At 44.0% G+C, this 18,155-nt stretch overlaps 1 protein-coding gene across 3 annotated transcripts in view; it reads right to left on the bottom strand.

Annotated features, from left to right (window-relative positions):
* The window catches only part of SLC16A5 (solute carrier family 16 member 5), a 163,753-nt gene that overhangs the window by 94,135 nt on the left and 51,463 nt on the right, over positions 1-18,155 (bottom strand). The window contains exon 1 of one of the 3 annotated variants that reach the window (XM_077459325.1): positions 12,053-12,181. The exons of the other annotated variants lie outside the window; for them this stretch is intronic. Within the exon in view, the coding sequence (XP_077315451.1) occupies positions 12,053-12,099 (47 nt within the window). The 5' untranslated portion in view covers positions 12,100-12,181. Of the gene's footprint in view, positions 1-12,052; positions 12,182-18,155 lie in introns of those variants that run through there. 3 annotated transcript variants of the gene reach the window in all.

Here is an 18,155-nt window from a genome sequence, read left to right on the forward strand (position 1 = left end):
GACAGCAGAAGTGATAGCCATAATCCCTTATTGGCCCAACAGACCCTGGTTTCCGCTTCTGATGCTCCTCAGTGTCAGGGATCCAATACCTTTACCATCCAGGCCAGACCTTCTGTCTCAAGGGTCGAGATTACATCCTTGCCCGGATCACCTGCGCCTAAAGGCTTGGTTTTTGAAAGGGGACGGTTGAAGGCTTTAGGCTGTCCTGAAGAAGTCATTCCCACTCTTCTTAGTGCTCGAAGAAGCAGTACTAACCGGGTATATGAGAGAATTTGGGTGAAGTTTGCAGATCACTTGTCTTCAAAGTCCAGTTCCTGTAATACCCTGACAGTCCGGGACGTTTTAAGCTTTTTGCAATCAGGATTGGATATCTCCCTTTCGGTTAGTTCTCTCCGGGTCCAGGTTTCAGCAATTTCAGCTTTTTCTGGAGTCGCATGGGCCAATCATCCCTTGGTTCAACAATTCTTCAAAGGAGCAGTCAGGCTTAGGCCACAAAGGAAGCCTAGATTCCCCAAATGGGACCTTCCATTGGTTCTAGATTTCTTCTCTCAACTTGACAAAACGCTCTCAATCAGAGAATTAACCCTTAAAACCTCTTTTCTGGTAGCCATAACTTCAGCGAAGAGAATCTCCGAAATTCAGTCTCTAGGTGCAAAGGAACCTTTTCTCACCTTCTTTCCAGATAGGGTAGTCCTAATTCCGATGTTGGGGACAAATCCCAAGGTGACCTCTGTTTTCCATGAAAACCAGGAAATCACTCTTCCTACCTTCAATTCTGCTGGAAGTCAGGATCCACATCCACTCGATTTGGGAGTTACTCTAAAACAATATCTGGATATTACAGCTTCTTTTCGTCAATCTGACTTCCTCTTCGTGCTATTTAACGGGAAAAGTAGAGGCGCCAAGGCCTCCGTTAGATCCATCGCTGCTTGGGTGGTCCAGGCAATTCAATGGGCTTATAGAGAGAAGGGCTTGGCTCCTCCTGAGGCGGTTACAGCTCACTCTACCAGAAGTCTCTCAACCTCATGGGCGGCTTCGCGCCACGTTGCACCTGATGTAATCTGCAGAGCGGCCTCCTGGTCTTCTATTCATACTTTCATGTCTCACTATTGTGTTGAACCAGCATCTTTATCCTCTGTTGATTTTGGTTTGAAAGTCCTGTCGGCCGACAGTGTTAAATAAATCTTTTGTTCAGCATTTTGCCCACCCGGGTGTGTTTGGCGAGTTATTTCCCACACGTTGCTGCCATGGAGTCTGTCAGGAAAATGGAAAATTCCTATCAAAATACTTACCGTAATTTTCCTTTCCTGATGGACTCCATGGCAGCAGGAGTTCCCTCCCAAATGTCTGGAGTAGGCTAGTTACCGAACACGGCCAGGGGCAGGGAGCAAAGATTTATGGGAGTAGTGTCCTATGGGTAGTGGAGGCGGGACTTAACCCACACGTTGCTGCCATGGAGTCCATCAGGAAAGGAAAATTACGGTAAGTATTTTGATAGGAATTTTCCATTTTTAACCACTTGCTTACTGGGCACATATACCCCCTTCCTACCCAGGCCAAATTTCAGCTTTCAGCACTGTCACTCTTCCAACAATTGCACGGTCATGCTACACTGCACATATTTGTATCATTTTTTTTAACACAAATAGAGCTTTCTTTTGGTGGTATTTAACCACTTCAATACAGGGCATTTTCACCCCCTTCCTGCCCAGGCCAATTTTGAGTTTTCAGCGCTGTCGCATTTTGAATGACAATTGTGCAGTCATGCAACGCTGTACCCAAATAATATATTTTTCCCCCACATATAGAGCTCTCTTTTGGTGGTATTTGATCACTTCTGCAGTTTTTATTTTTTGCGCTATAAGCAAAAGAAGAGTGACAATTTTGAAAAAAAAACACAATATTTTTACTTTTTGCTATAATAAATATCCCAATTTAAAAAAAGAAATTTAAAAATTCCTCAGTTTAAGCCGATATGTATTCTTCTACATATTTTTCATTAAAAAAAAATAAAAAAAAATAAATAAAAGTCGCAATAAGCGAATATCGATTGGTTTGCCATAAATCTTAAAAGTTATAGCATCTACAAAATAGGAGATAGATTTATGTAATTTTTATTTATTTATTACTAGTAACGGTGGTGATCTGCGATTTTTATCGTGACTGTAACATTGCGGCGGACACATCAGACACTTTTGACACCATTTTGGGACCATTCACATTTATACTATGCATACTAGCTCAATATGCCTTTGTCTTGCAGGTTTTTTTTTTTTTTGTCCTAGGGTTTACAGGTACCTGTCAAAAAAGATACTTGATCCTAAGAAAAAGTGCTGAAAATTAGTTGGCGCAGGGGGAGGAAGATAAATGGGACTTCGATTACTGGGTCAAGGTCTGCTTTCAGTTCAAGTCTGAAGGAAAACTCTAGTGCCAGAGCAGGGAAGTATAGCATGGAAAAGTCAGATGCCGATTCTAGCAGAGGCTCTATCTCTGCAAGAGAACATACTGTAGATTGAATCAATGGAGGAACTGATGATACTGCATTTTACATTGCTTTGATTACGTAAAGTGAACAGGTGCACTCAGAGCTGAGTTTGCCATTAGGTACAGTAGGCATGTGCCTATAGGCGGCAGAATCAAAGATGCATGTTTTTCCTATTAAAGCGGTTGTACACTGCGCTTGGACATTTTTACCTACAGGTTAGCCTATAACAAGACTTACCTGTAGATAAAATGAATATTTCCTAAACCTACATGGTTTGAGAGATATACACCATGCATGCAGCGGCACATGCGCAGTGAAGGTCCGGCGTATTGTGCCGAAACGGAGGACTCCCACGTGCATGCGGAGTGACGTAATCGCGGCTCACAGCACCGGAGCCTGTGACCCTGAAAGAAATGTCGAGGCAACATATCAGAGCCCTCAGCTCTGACCAGGTTGGGGTGCGGGGGCTTCGTTCTAAGGTATTTCATAATGTACTAGTATGTGATGCATACTAGCACATTGTGCCATTGTCTTGCAGGGTTTTTTTTTTTTCTTCAGTGGTTTACTACAGCTTTAAGTTTTGACCAGAGATTCTTTTTACATTAGTAGTACAAATAGTCATTTTTATGTAAGGTTATTTAGGCAGTAAGAATCTCATAGTTTCATAGTTAGTAAGGTTGAATAAAGACACCAGTCCATCCTGAGTGAGTGTCTACAATTGCCCCTATCCCTGTACATTGCACACTCACATTGGTCCCTGCCCTCAAGGAGCCCACAATCCAAGGTCCCCATTCATATAATAGGGCCAATTTTTTTGGACAGAAGCTAATTAACCTACCTGCATGTCTTTGGATTGTGGAGGGAAGCCAAGGTACCCGGAGGAAGCCCACGCAGGCACAGGGAGAACATGCAAGCTCCAGGCAGGTAGTGACGTGGTTGGGACCCTTTTTACTGCTAGGTGAGAGTGCTACCCACTACACCACTGTGCCGCCCCATCAAGGGGGCTAAAACACTCCAGAGTGCTGATCAGGTGCCGATTGGCAGACCTTTTTCGGTCATGCCCGGTCATGACCGACTCTAGTACATGCTGGGCCAAATATAGGCTGGTTTCTTTTGAACCGGCTGATGCAGCCCACATTCGGCCCGTTTGTACTAAGCTTTACATAAGACAAAGACTTCTGCTCTTCCTTTATAGTAGCATTTAACCCCTTGTCTACCGAGGAACAGTTATAAACACCCTAGTATTCAAGAAGTAAAAATAAGCTCACGGCTGATGCAGCAGCTCTAAACTTAGTATTGATTTGTAGGCCTCATAGTTACATAGTAAAATAGTAGGTGAGGTTGAAAAAAGACACAAGTCCATCAAGTCCAACCTATGTGTGTGATTCTATGTCAGTATTACATTGTATATCCCTGGATGTTGCAGTCGTTTGGGTGCCTACCAAATAGTTTTTTGAAACTATCAATGCCCCCTGCTGAAACCACCACCTGTGGAAGGGAATACCACATCTCTGCGGCTCTTACAGTAAAGAATCCTCTATGCGGTTTAAGGTTAAACCTCTTTTCTTCTAATTTTAGTGAGTGGAAATGTGTCTTATTAAACTCCCTTCCGCAAAAAAGTTTTATCTCTATTGTGGGGTCACCAGTATGGTATTTGTAAATTAAAAACATATCCCCTCTAAAGTGTATAAGTCTATAAGTTCAGTGCTCACAACCTTTCCTCATAACTAATATCCTTCAGACCCTTTATGAGCTTTGTTGTCCTTCTTTGTACTAATTCCATTTCCAGTACATCCTTCCTGAGGACTGGTGCCCAGAACTGGACAGAACACTCCAGGTAAGGCTGGACCAAAGCCTTGTAGAGCGGGAGAATTGTCACTTTATCCCTGTAGGTAGTCCCTTTTTTAATGCATGCCAATATTCTGTTTGCTTTGTTAGCAGCAGCTTGGCATTGCATGCCATTGCTGAGCCTATCATCTACTACTACTTTCCATCCTAGATTCCCCCAGAGGTTCTCCCCCCTAGTGAGTAGACTGCATTCACATTTTTGCCACCCAAATGCATTATTTAACATTTTTCTACATTAAACCTCATTTGCCATGTAGTTGCCCACCCCATTAATTTGTTCAGATCTTCTTGCAAGGTTTCCACATCCTGCGGAAAAGTTATTGCTCTGCTTAGCTTAGTCTCATCCGCAAATACAGAGATTGAACTGTTTACTCCATCCTCCAGGTTGTTTATGAACAAATTAAACAGGATTGGTCCCACACAGAACCTTGGGGGACCCCAGTTCCCACCACTGACCATTCCGAGTACTCCCCATTTATTACCACCCTCTGAACTCACCCTCAATTCTGTCCTCTGTTAGCCATGGAGGTGCTTCCTGTGATGTGTCATGAGGATAAACACTGCAGTTTTGGTTACTGAAGCCCCCCCCCCCCCCCCCCCGATTCCCTTGTGAAGACTGAGGAGAAGAATAAATTCAATACCATTGACCTCTCCCCATCCTTTGTAACCAGATGTCCTTCCTCATTCTTTATGGGGCCAATATGGTCTGTTCCCCCTTTTTTACTGTTTATATACTAAAAGAATTTCTTGGGATTTTTTTCGCTCTCCTCCATAGCGGAGGAGAGTGAAAAAAAAAGTGTCTTTCGTGTTCTATCTTAGCCGCCCTAATTGCACCCTTACATATCTTGTTGCATTCTTTGTAAAGTCTGAATGTTGATGATTGATCCCTCAGCCTTGTATTTTTTGAAGGCCTTCTCCTTTGCTTTTATATGCATTTTTTCATGGGAATTAAGCCATCCAGGACTTTTGTTCACTCTTTTACATTTATTTCCCAATGGGATGCACTGGCTAATGCCCATATTTAATATGCTCATAAAGCAAACACATCTCTCCTCTGCGTTCTTTATTTCTTAAAATATTATATCAAACTGTTTACATGTGTGTATGTTGAGGATGTTATATGTTTACATATGTGTAGAGCTTTTATAGAATTTCATTGTAATTTGCATTGCAATGACAATAAAATATGTAACCTATCTTATCTATCTATGCAACCGTGAGCTATCAATGCAGCCATAATCCCAGTAGCATTTGCACTCTCAGACACTTTGGTAATAAACTAAAGATCCTCAAGCTATAACTGCAAGCAATAAACAGTCCACGTTTCCTCAAGACGCCTCCTCCAGCAAAATCTGTGTCAGGATATAGACGTGATACTTATAACTGCAATCCAAAAGTGCGTATATCAAAAGATATTGTTTATATACCATTGGTAATGCATTATTTGTGTTTTGACTCCTCTTGCAAGTGAGTTCCACCTTTCAGTCCATGACCAAAGAGGGAGCCTGGGAACAGCTATGGCACTGGAATTGTGGCTGCATTGAGAGAGCATGAATGCATATATCGAGTCAAATCCATACCCCAACCCCGCCCCCCTCCCCCAAGCTGTAGAAAAGGCAGAAATGGGTGTTCATATGCAGCGGCCATGTTGCTTTGCTTTATGGTCGCACCAAAAATGACCCTCCCTGTTATGTTTGCACGCATTACTACCGCTGTCAGCAACCCATTCAAGCATATAGGGGCTGCTCCACAACTGTGTGCAATGCATGTATTTGCGGCACAATGGTGCGCCATTTACAGGCCGATGATTGATAGCTCTACACCTCCACTTAAAGATTCTGAGTTATCCATAGAAGTTGTAGTATGGCTTCTATGACTGATGGATCTGGCAGGAATGGGCAGGCATGGTTAGGCCCTCTTGATGAGAGCTCAAGACAGCGCTTCATTTGTATTTTTATTATTAATATTATTATTATACAGGATTTTTATAGTGCCAACAGTTTGCGCAGCTCTTTTCAACATTAGTTAAATAGTAGGCGAGGTTGAAAAAAGACACAAGTCCATCAAGTCCAACCTATGTGTTTGATTATATGTCAGTATTACATTGTATATCCCTGTATGTTGTGGTCGTTCAGGTGCTTATATAATAGTTTTTGGAAATTATCCATGCTCCCCGCTGAAACCAGCGCCTGTTGAAGAGAATTCCACATCCTAACCGCTCTTAGGGCACACAGTACAATTACAATACAATTCAATACAGGAAGAATCAGAGGGCCCTGCTGGTTAGAATTTACAATCTAGGATTTATCACCCTCTCTATCTTCCCCTCTTCCCGCTGCACTGGAAGTTTATAATAGGACAGATGAAGATTTCTACTAAAGGGAGGAAAATCAAAACAAGGGACACATCATACTAATTTTAAGTAGTGTCCCCTGTGCTGATTTTTCGAGTTGTATTTTTGGCTGCACTTAGACGTGACTAAAGTATAACTAAAGGCAAACTTTTTTCTTTTCTTTTTTTGGTTGTTTTGGGTAGAGTGGAGAAGGATTATAATTTCTATTGCTGTCTGTGCCTCTGTTAGAGAGATTCACTCTATTTGTCCTGTTTACCATTATCATTGTGAATGAAAGCAAATAAAAATCCTAAATTTTGGGTTGTCACCAGAACGGGAATAGATGGGACATCTTCTAATGGGGACACTAGTTTTGCTGATAACCATGGATTCCCCCACTTTTGGGGGACTATCTCTCACCTCTTGTTTTGGCTATAGGACAGGAAGTGAAGCAAAATCTCCGCAATGGGACAAATGGCAAAAAAAATCGACAGGGGTTATAACCCTCCCTTACTCTATCCAAAATGAAAAAAGTTTGCCTTTAGTTTTCTTTAATGTGAGTTTGGCATGCTGCTGGTAACACAGCGTTAATTCATACTCACTACTGGAAATTTTGATTAATTATTACCTGCCAGGCAACTGAATGTTAAATTAGAACCTGTTATTACTATTAGGCAATTTGTTATTATTATACACAATTTATATAGCACATTATTTATTAGCACATGTGTATAATTAGTGCCACATGTATGGGTCTTTTCTTACATTGGTCACATCTGGCATCCTATATGACAAGCAAGTGAAGTGTGGACCATTTATTGTTTCCACCTTAGGGTCAAGGCAATAGTCAAGGGCCACCTGCCAATATACTACCTGACCTCAAACACTCGGGTTAATTTACTAAAACTGGAGCACTCAGAATATGGTGCTGCTGTGCATGGTAACCAATCAGCTGTTAAGTTCAGCTTGTTCAATTAAGCTTTGTCAACAAAACCTGGAAGCTGATTGGTTTCTATGCCGAGTTACACCGGATTTTCTAAAACTCTTCAGTTTTAGTAAATAACCCCCAATGTGTCCCAGCTCCTAAGTGTGCATGACAGTGTCACTAACTGGAGCGTGAAAGTAGACAGCTAGGGGTCTTGACTTTTTCATGTATTTTCAGGAGCTGGAAATCATTGTTTGGGTTCAGGCAGTTTGCAGGGCAGCAAATATCAGACCTTGTCAGTGAAACTTGATGTATGTAGCGCTTAATAAGAACACAAGTAAACATCTTTCATAAGACTGCACAGTTATAATTATTTAAGGCTATAGGATTCTTGCATAAGCTCAGTGGTAACTGGTTCTCTTGAACTGATTCCAACGTGATGTGACCAGTTACCAGGAACAGCCTGGATCTGGGTAATTAGAGGGTACAGTACTATAAACCTGTAATTTGCCCATACTTAGCAAAGTAACAGGAAGGAGCACAATGAGCCAGTGCTTATCCTTCTTGTGTTCCCCTGCTGGCCCAAACCATCCCTAGACCAAGACCACCACAGACATACCTATTACTTCAAGTATAGGGAAATACATGTCCCCTTCCTTTCTTAAAGATGCAGTCAATGACCAGGCCATTGTCATTTGAGGCAGGGGAATGTGCATAGCCCACATAGGAATCTCAGGTGGCAGTGGATTGGGGTGGCAGAGACACTAAACTCTGGTTTGAGAAAAAAATCCTACACTGATAAAAAGGATTTTGTTGGCTTGTAATTTTAACATAAACATTTTATAATTTTCAAAAAATAAATAATTGTTAATTAATTTGATTTGATATTTTAAGTACCTTACTTAATTTTCATTCGTTCTTAAAACACCTCTTAGGCCGCGTACACACGCGGGGACTGTTCGCTCAACTTTGTCCGCTGAACAGTGTTTCGGCGGACAGTCCGCTCGTGTGTGGGCTTTCAGCGGACAGTTTCCGCGAACAGTCTGCTGAACAAAGTTTTTCGGAATTTCCGAAAAACTGTCCGCTGAAACTTTGTTTCAGCGAACAGTCCCCTCGTGTGTAGGCTTGTTCGTCAAACTAAGTTCCGCGCATGCTCAGAAAGGATTTACACGCCGAAGTTTGCATTGCAGTGTATAGGACGCCGTTTTCTAGTCCCGTCGTACGTGCCGTTCACGTCATCGCGCACGGTTTCAGCGGACTGTTCGTTCGTCGTGTGTGGCCAAGTCCGTCCATGCTAATTTTGAGCGGACTGTCCGCTGAAACTGTTTGACGAACAAAGTTGAGCGAACAGTCCCCGCGTGTGTACGCAGCCTTACATTTACAATAATAATGTATAATATTAAGTAATCTAGACAAAACGTTTAAGGCATGTGCATTTCCATATTCTAATTGACTTACATTTACTTCAAAAAATTATCTTTTCATTTGACTGAAATTGTGGGGAGCAGATATTTGTGAAACATGCATCCGTTTGCTGTGGACGCGTTGGACGAACACGCGTCGGGACACAGCAACCAGGAAGTGACGTAGACCGAGCCCGCAGCTCGTTTATACACTGCTTGTATAGACTGTTTGTTTGTGAGTATTTTTAAACTGTTTTAATAACAATAAACCTGTTGAAGCATTTTACACTATGGAGTATTCTTCCTCCATCTCTGCTTAAACCCATGTATATGCCATACCACTGAGGAACCCTGACTGCAATACCACAGAGGAAACCCCCTTAAAGGGACCATATCACTGGTCAGGACCTGGGCACCCCACATTAAAGGGAAAATTCCGCTAAAGGATCCCAAAAAGCTCTCTATATATACGCTGTTACCTTACAGCGGTAAGGTAAGGGGACATCCATTACTGGTATATACGGGACCACCAAGGCCACATCCCCTTCCACTAGCACCACTGCCCTTCCCATTGCAACAGCTCCACATCGTATATCTTGTTGAAGAAGTCACATCCTATGCGATTTTGAGAATAATCGCAGCACTTTGCACTGAAAACTGACTTTTTGTCTGATACACTTATATTTTGTCACTTAATTATTATTTATGTTTGAAGGTTTGCCTATGTGCACCACAGCAGAACACCTGCACTTTATGCGATTTTAGGATCGCAACACGCTGCACTTTTGAATGTTATATTGTGTTTTTTCTTCTTTTTTCTTGTTTTTATTATTTCACGGTTTTATGTTGTAGATTTTACACTAATAGCAACGAACATTATTGTTTTATCAGCCACAGCGGCACATTGGAATATTTGCACTTTTATGCGACTACAGGATCGCAACACGTTGCATTTTGGATTTTATATGAATTTTCACTATTTTATGTATTTATGTTGTGGACTATTAGTAGAAATGAGTGTTGCTGTTTAACCACTTCCTGACCAGCGCACGGCGATGTACGTCGACAGAATGGCACGGGCAGGCATATTGGCGTACAGGTACGTCCAATATTCAATGCCGCCCTGCCATCGGGAGCGCGCCGCTCCCGCGCTGGTCGGGACCCCCGTGAGTCCGGTCGCGGGACCCGCGGACTCGATCGCCGCGGGCATCCCCGCGATCGTCTCACGGAGCGGCCGAATGGAGGAAATGCCAAGTAAACAGCATTTCTCCATTCTGCCTAGCAACTAGTGACGCTGATCTCTGCTCCATGTGATTGGAGCAGAGATCAGTGTTCACTAAATGAAAGCCCAACCCCCCCACAGTTAGTAACACACCCCTAGGAACACTTAACCCCTACACTGCCACCCACTGGTTAACCCCTTCACTGCCAGTGTCATTTACACAGGAATCACTGCATTTATATAGCAGTGATTACTGTATAAATGACAATGGTCCCAAAAATGTGTCAAAAATGTCAGATGGGTCCCCCACAATGTCGCAGTCACAATAAAAATCGCTGATCGCCGCCATTACTAGTAAAAAAAATAATAATAAAAAATTATTAATAAAAATGCTATATGCTAAACTATCCCTATTTTGTAAATGCTATAACTTTTACGCGAACCAATCAATAATCGCTTATTGCGATTTTTTTTACCAAAAATATGTAGAAGAATACGTATCGGCCTAAACTGAGGGAAAAAAATGTTTTTTTATATATTTTTGGGGGATATTTATTATAACAAAAAGTAAAAAATAATGAGTTTTTTTCAAAATTGTCGCTCTATTTTTGTTTATAGCGCAAAAAATAAAAACCGCAGGGGTGATCAAATACCACCAAAAGAAAGCTCTATTTGTGGGAAAAAAAGGACGTCAATTTTGTTTGGGAGCCACGTCGCACGACCGCGCAATTGTCAGTTAAAGCGACGCAGTACCGAATCGCAAAAAGTGGTCTGGTCTTTGACCAGCAAATTGGTCCAGTCTGAAAGTGGTTAAACTAGTCACATAGACATACCCAGACCTGTATTGTTTACTGGATATCCCCCCATTGCGAATTTTATATACTGCTTTTATCAATAGATATATCCTCCTTGTGTACAGCGCACCACTACCTTTCTTATTCATTATTCCCCGGGGTTCAGATATTTCCCTTTCAGTGTGTGCAGCAGTACCCTATCTCCCTCTATTTCCCTGACGTGGCGCAGGAATACTTCTTTTCCACTAAGCTTAAAAACTGTTTTGTGCCACAAAAATTTATGTTTCGGCCATTTGCTTTTGAAGTCATTGCATATTCAATTTTAGATTACATGATGTCAAGCCCTGCCCAATTTGCATCCAATGTTATTAAAATGTAAAAACAAAGATAGCATTAGTTTGCACTGCATCTGTGCTGCAAAAATGAACGCATGTGCTGGTTTGGTTTCGGAGATATTGCACATTATAGTTGATGAAACCTATCCCACTTTGCACCACATGGTATTACATTTTAAAAACAATTATACCTGTCTGGCAATGACTTGCTGAGCCACCTGGACAATTCCTTGAATGATCGTGCTGTGAATGTTATTTGCCTTGAACCTTGAACTCTTTGCTCCTCCCAGGAGCTTCCTGATTTAAGCATAGCTCCCAACTGTCCCTGATTTTGAGGGACTGTCCCTGATTTGGACCAATGTCCCGCTGTCCTCCTTTCCACCTCATTTGTCCCTCATATTGATCTGATCTATACATTTGTATATAAAATGCACTTTTTATCTTTCAAAAAGTGTTTCCTAGTGCTAAACCTTTCATCCAAAAATGTTGTATGGGCCCCCCCCCCCAAAAAAAAATAATTAACTAATGCCATTGAACAACAGACTACCACATCCATGTGGCAAAGTACCCAGGCAACGGCTTATATTAATTTTTAACAACAAAGTATGCAGTATACTGTATGCAGCCCCTGAAGGGAACACATTGCTGACCTCCATGCCTTCTAACCAATTTCTGTTTTGTTATATAAAACAAAATAGTTCAACTCACCATAATGCATAATCAGTGGGATCCCTGAGCGTGTCACTTGTCATCATCGCCTGCCACCAGATGCAGATTTTAACTTGTCACACGTTGCAGAATGTCACCTGCCACATGTTGCGGATTGTCCTCTTGCCACATCCCAGATTGTTACTTGCCATGTCACTTGCCACGCATTATGGATTGTCACTTGCCACGTCCTGGATTGTCACTTCCCACACATTAAGGATTGTCACTTGTCACATCACCTGCCACACGTTTCGGATTGTCCACTTGCCACGTCGCCTGCTACCAGGTGCAGATTGTCACACGTTGCAGAATGTCACCTGCCACATGTTGCGGATTGTCCTCTTGCCACATCCCAGATTGTTACTTGCCACGTCACTTGCCACGCATTATGGATTGTCACTTGCCATGTCCTGGATTGTCACTTCCCACACATTAAGGATTGTCACTTGTCACATCACCTGCCACACGTTGCGGATTGTCCACTTACCACGTCGCCTGCCACCAGGTGCAGATTGTCACACGTTGCAGAATGTCACCTGCCACATGTTGCGGATTATCCACTTGCCACGTCCCGGATTGTCACACATTACGGATTGTACCTTGCCACGTCCTAGATTGCCACTTGCCACACATTACAGATTGTCACTTGCCACGTCCTAGATTGCCACTCGCCACACATTATGGATTGTCACTTGCCACATCCCGGGTTGTCACTTGCCACGTCACCTGCCACACATTACGGATTGTCACTTGCCACGTCACCTGCCACACATTACGGATTGTTACTTGCCATGTCACGGATTTTCACTTGCCACGTCACCTGCCGCATATTACGGATTGTCACTTGCCACATCACCTGCCACACATTACGGATTGTCACTTGCCATGTCCCAGGTTGTCACTTGCCACGTCACCTGCCACACATTATGGATTGTCACTTGCCACGTCACCTGCCACACATTACGGATTGTCACTTGCCACGTCACCTGCCACACATTACGGATTGTCACTTGCCACGTCACGGATTTTCACTTGCCACATGTTACGGATTGTCACTTGCCATGTCATGGATTTTCACTTGCCACGTCACCTGCCACATATTACAGATTGTCACTTGCCACATCCAGGTTGTCACTTACCACATCACCTGCCACACATTACGGATTGTCACTTGCCATGTCCCAGGTTGTCACTTGCCACACATTATGGATTGTTACTTGCCACGTCACCTGCCACACATTACGGATTGTCACTTGCCACGTCACGGATTTTCACTTGCCACGTTGTCACTTCCCACGTCACCTGCCACACATTATGGATTGTCACTTGCCACGTCACCTGCCACACATTACGGATTGTCACTTGCCACGTCCTAGATTGTCACTTGCCACACATTATGGATTGTCACTTGCCACATCCCGGGTTGTCACTTGCCACATCACCTGCCACACATTACGGATTGTCACTTGCCACGTCACCTGCCACACATTACGGATTGTTACTTGCCATGTCACGGATTTTCACTTGCCACGTCACCTGCCGCATATTACGGATTGTCACTTGCCACATCCAGGTTGTCACTTACCACATCACCTGCCACACATTACGGATTGTCACTTGCCATGTCCCAGGTTGTCACTTGCCACGTCACCTGCCACACATTATGGATTGTCACTTGCCACGTCACCTGCCACACATTACGGATTGTCACTTGCCACGTCACCTGCCACACATTACGGATTGTCACTTGCCACGTCACGGATTTTCACTTGCCACATGTTACGGATTGTCACTTGCCATGTCATGGATTTTCACTTGCCACGTCACCTGCCACATATTACAGATTGTCACTTGCCACATCCAGGTTGTCACTTACCACATCACCTGCCACACATTACGGATTGTCACTTGCCATGTCCCAGGTTGTCACTTGCCACACATTATGGATTGTTACTTGCCACGTCACCTGCCACACATTACGGATTGTCACTTGCCACGTCACGGATTTTCACTTGCCACGTTGTCACTTCCCACGTCACCTGCCACACATTATGGATTGTCACTTGCCACATCACCTGCCACACATTACGGATTGTCACTTGCCACGTCACGGATTTTCACTTGCCACATGTTACGGATTGTCACTTGCCATGTCATGGATTTTCACTTGCCACGTCACCTGCCACATATTACGGATTGTCACTTACCACATCACCTGCCCAGGTTGTCACTTGCCACACATTATGGATTGTTACTTGCCACGTCACCTGCCACACATTACGGATTGTCACTTGCCACGTCACAGATTTTCACTTGCCACGTCACCTGCCACACGTTACGGATTGTCACTTGCCACGTCACGGATTTTCACTTGCCACGTTACCTGCCACACATTACGGATTGTCACTTGCCATGTCCCAGGTTGCCACTTGCCATGTCACCTGCCACACATTATGGCATTATGGATTGTCACTTGCCACGTCACCTGACACAAATTACAGATTGTCACTTGCCATGTCCCGGTTGTCACTTGCCACGTCGCCTGCCACAAATTATGGATTGTCACTTGCTCTGTCACTTTCCTGCTGTGTCACAGAGTCAGGCAGCAGATAGTCAGGCAGCAGAGAGTTAATGTCATCTCTCTGCTTCCTGGCTGCCTGCACAGTGAGGGGGAAACTGCACTGCAGTGATGCAGGGCGGGCGCCGGGCAGTGAGAGATGATGTCATCTCTATGGTCCCCCACCCGTCAGCTCCCTGATTGGCCAGCCCACTCATGCCCACTCTCTCACCCGCAGAGCCGCCCGCTCTCGCCCGCGGACCACCCGCTCTCACCCGCGGAGCCGCCCGCTCTTGTCCGCGGACCCCCTGCGGAGCTGCGAACCCCCCGCGGAGCCGTGGGTCACCTGCGGAGCTGCCCGCTCTCGCCCACGGAGCCGCCCGCGGAGCCCACGGACCACCCGCAGAGCCGCGGGCCGCCCGCTATCACCCACGCAGCCGCGCCACCTGTCCTAACCGGGTCCCACTTGACTGCGGGCCCCATAGCGCCCGCATGTGTTGCTATGGCGGTAGTTCCGCCACTGGTTACATAGTTAGTCAGGTGAAAAAAGACAAAGTCCATCTAGTTCAGGGTTTCTCAACCAGGGTTCCGTGGAACTTTTGGGTTCCTCCAGAGGTTGCTATGGGTTCCTTGAGCAATCAGCATTTTCTTCCTCTCAGATCTCAGTTCTCACTGATACCATTGATCTTTTTTTTTTGAAAAATCTTTTTTATTGCGTTCATTTCTATTCAAAACAACACTAGCCCCCGCAGTACCGGGGGCATACCGTAACTTGAATTACATACCGTAACTTGAATTCTATGTACAACATAACATATACTACTAAACTATTACCCCAATGTGGGGAGAGGTACCAGTTCAGGGGGATCTGTGCTCAAACTGGTGTTAGCAGGATACTAGAATAGAAAAATATCTGGGCTCATTTACTTGAAGTATACTTCTACTCTAGGTCTTTCTTACATCTTCACTAGCTGTGGTGTCATCATCTAGCAAACATGTCCACACTTTATGAAACTTTTGTGGGCAGCCCCTGTTCGAGTAGGTGGCCTTGTATAAGGGCAAGCTGGCATTTATCATTTATAACGGGGGGGGGGGGGTGGGATGATTGTTTCCAGGTCATCATGATGCCTTTACAGGCGTAATACAGTAGTAGGGATATAAGTACTTTTCGCGCTCTAATCACGCATTCTAATCACTGACATTTCTTCAACCAACCCCAGCAGACAGTATTTAGGATCATAAGGAACATGGGTCTTGATGACCTTTGCAATGACATGAATAACCTCTTGCCAGTAATGCTGGATTGCTGGGCATCTCCAAAAAATGTGAAAAAACTCTCCGGGCTAGTGTGAGCAATGCCAACACAATGGAGAGTATGCCGCTAATATCCTATGAAGCCTGTGGGGTGTGTAATGAGCTCTGTGCAAAATTTTGTACTGGACCAGTTTATCCCTTGCTGAGACTAGAGGGGAGAAGGGAAAGTCCCAAATCTCCCTCCAGTCATCATCATCCAGCTCCGGGATGTCCCCCACCCATTTCCCAACGGAGCAGACAATGATCCATTTAGGCTAATGCATGCCAAGGGGCCAGTGTATAACATACGTATCCAATCAATTAATTTTAATGGGAATCCTATTCTTCGCAACACCTCCCATAGATACACCCACTCCACCGTATCAAATGCCTTCTCAATATCCAGGGTGGCAATAGTTCTGGTATCCTGGTTGGTGTGTGGGGCATGAATATTAGCAAGTAATCTGCGTACATTAATGTCCATGGACCTACCTGGCATAAAGCCCATTTGATCAGAGTCAACGAGGGATTTTATAGTTTTGTTTAGTCTAGTGGCCAGTAATTTAGTAAGAATCTTTAAATTGCAATTAAAAAGTGTGATTGGCCTGTAGGAGGCGCACAACTTCAGGTCCTTTTTCGGCTTTGGGATAAGAATGATATGGGTTTCTCTCATGGAGGTAGAGAACCTGTTTGTAAACAGATTTGGAACAGCTTTGCCAATCTAGGGGCAAGCAATTCAATGTGGGTTCTATAGATTTCCAGGGGCAGGCCATCTGGCCCCGGGGCTTTACCTGCCGGGAAGGACTGTATGTCAAGTGTAATTTCCTCTGAGGTTATTTCAGAGACTAGGAGGTTCCTTTCATTGTCAGAGAGCCATCCCAATGCCAGAGTGTCCAGCATAGAAACCATAGGTGCAGGATCAAAATTTTCTGGCAATGAGGAAACGTACAGTGTGGTATAGAATGCAGTGAATTCAGTTAGGATATCCTCCTGTGTGGTAGCCATAGCTCCGCCAGTCGTGAGGATTTCAGAAATAACCACAAGGGGTCTAACCTGTTGTGCTAATAGTGCCAGTAATCTGCTATTCTTGTCCCCATGTTCAAAGTACTCCTGTCTGCTAGATTTTATGCCAATCATAGTGGTTTCAGAGACATGAAGATGCAATTCTCTCCTAAGCGAGGAGAGGTGTTCAAAGTTCGGGACTGTAGCCGAGGCTGAATATTGGCTCAGGGCCTCATCCACCTTATGCTGCAGTTCAGAAACTGTATCCCCAAGCTCCTCCTTCATCGCCGTCACAGCCTACCATTGATCTTTTTAGATATCTGTAAGGGGGTAAATCTTCACCATGACCAGAAGTGTAAGGAGCATTCTTCCCACTGACCATCACACTAATGTATCGTGAGTTGTAGATATTATTATATTAAGTAGGGGTTCCCTGAGACCAGAAAGATATTTCAAGGGTTCCTCTGTGTTGAAAGGGTTGAGAAAGGCTAATCTAGTTTAACCAAAAAATAAATAAATACAATCCCATATACACAATCCTTCCCCCCCCCCCAGTTGATTCAGAGGAAGGCAAAAAACCCCAGCAAAGCATGCTCCAATTTGCTGCAGCAGGGGAAAAATTCCTTCCTGATCCCCTGAGAGGCAATCGGATTTTCCGTGTATCAACTTTAGCTATAAATGTTAGTACCCAGTTATATTATATTATGTATATTTAGAAAAAAATCCAGGCCTTTTTTTAAAGCAATCTACTGAGCTTCCCAGAACAACCTCTCACTTTTGTCTCTCCTACTGATGTCTGTATCTTTGATACTATTCCTTACAGACATTTGACTTGCTCCTCGACTACATTTCTTTTTGATCCCTATCTGCTAATGGACTCTGGCTTGCTCACCTTCTGGTGGGGCGATCCTGAGGATCGCTGCCTGGTGCTAACATGCAGCAAAATCCATCTTTACCATAAGGAACTCTGGTTGAACACCAGTTAGTACTTATGCTGTGTACACACGACCGGACTTTCCGGCAGACTAAGTCCGAAGGCATTAGTCCGTCGGACAATCCGATTGTGCGGGGGCTAGTCGGATCGTTTTTCGGGAAAAAAAATCAGACGGACCTAGAAATAGAACATGTTTCAAATCTATCCGACTGACTCAATTCCGACGGACTAAAAATCAGAAAAACCGTTAGTCTGTGTGCTAGTCCGACGGACCATGCAAGGGAAACGAACGGACTTTCAAACGGACTTAGTCCGTT

Source organism: Lithobates pipiens, unplaced genomic scaffold (genome assembly GCF_037356315.1).
Source record: "Lithobates pipiens isolate NorthernLeopardFrog02 unplaced genomic scaffold, aLitPip1_a1.2 Scaffold_28, whole genome shotgun sequence".
Classification (NCBI taxonomy): Eukaryota; Metazoa; Chordata; class Amphibia; order Anura; family Ranidae; genus Lithobates; species Lithobates pipiens.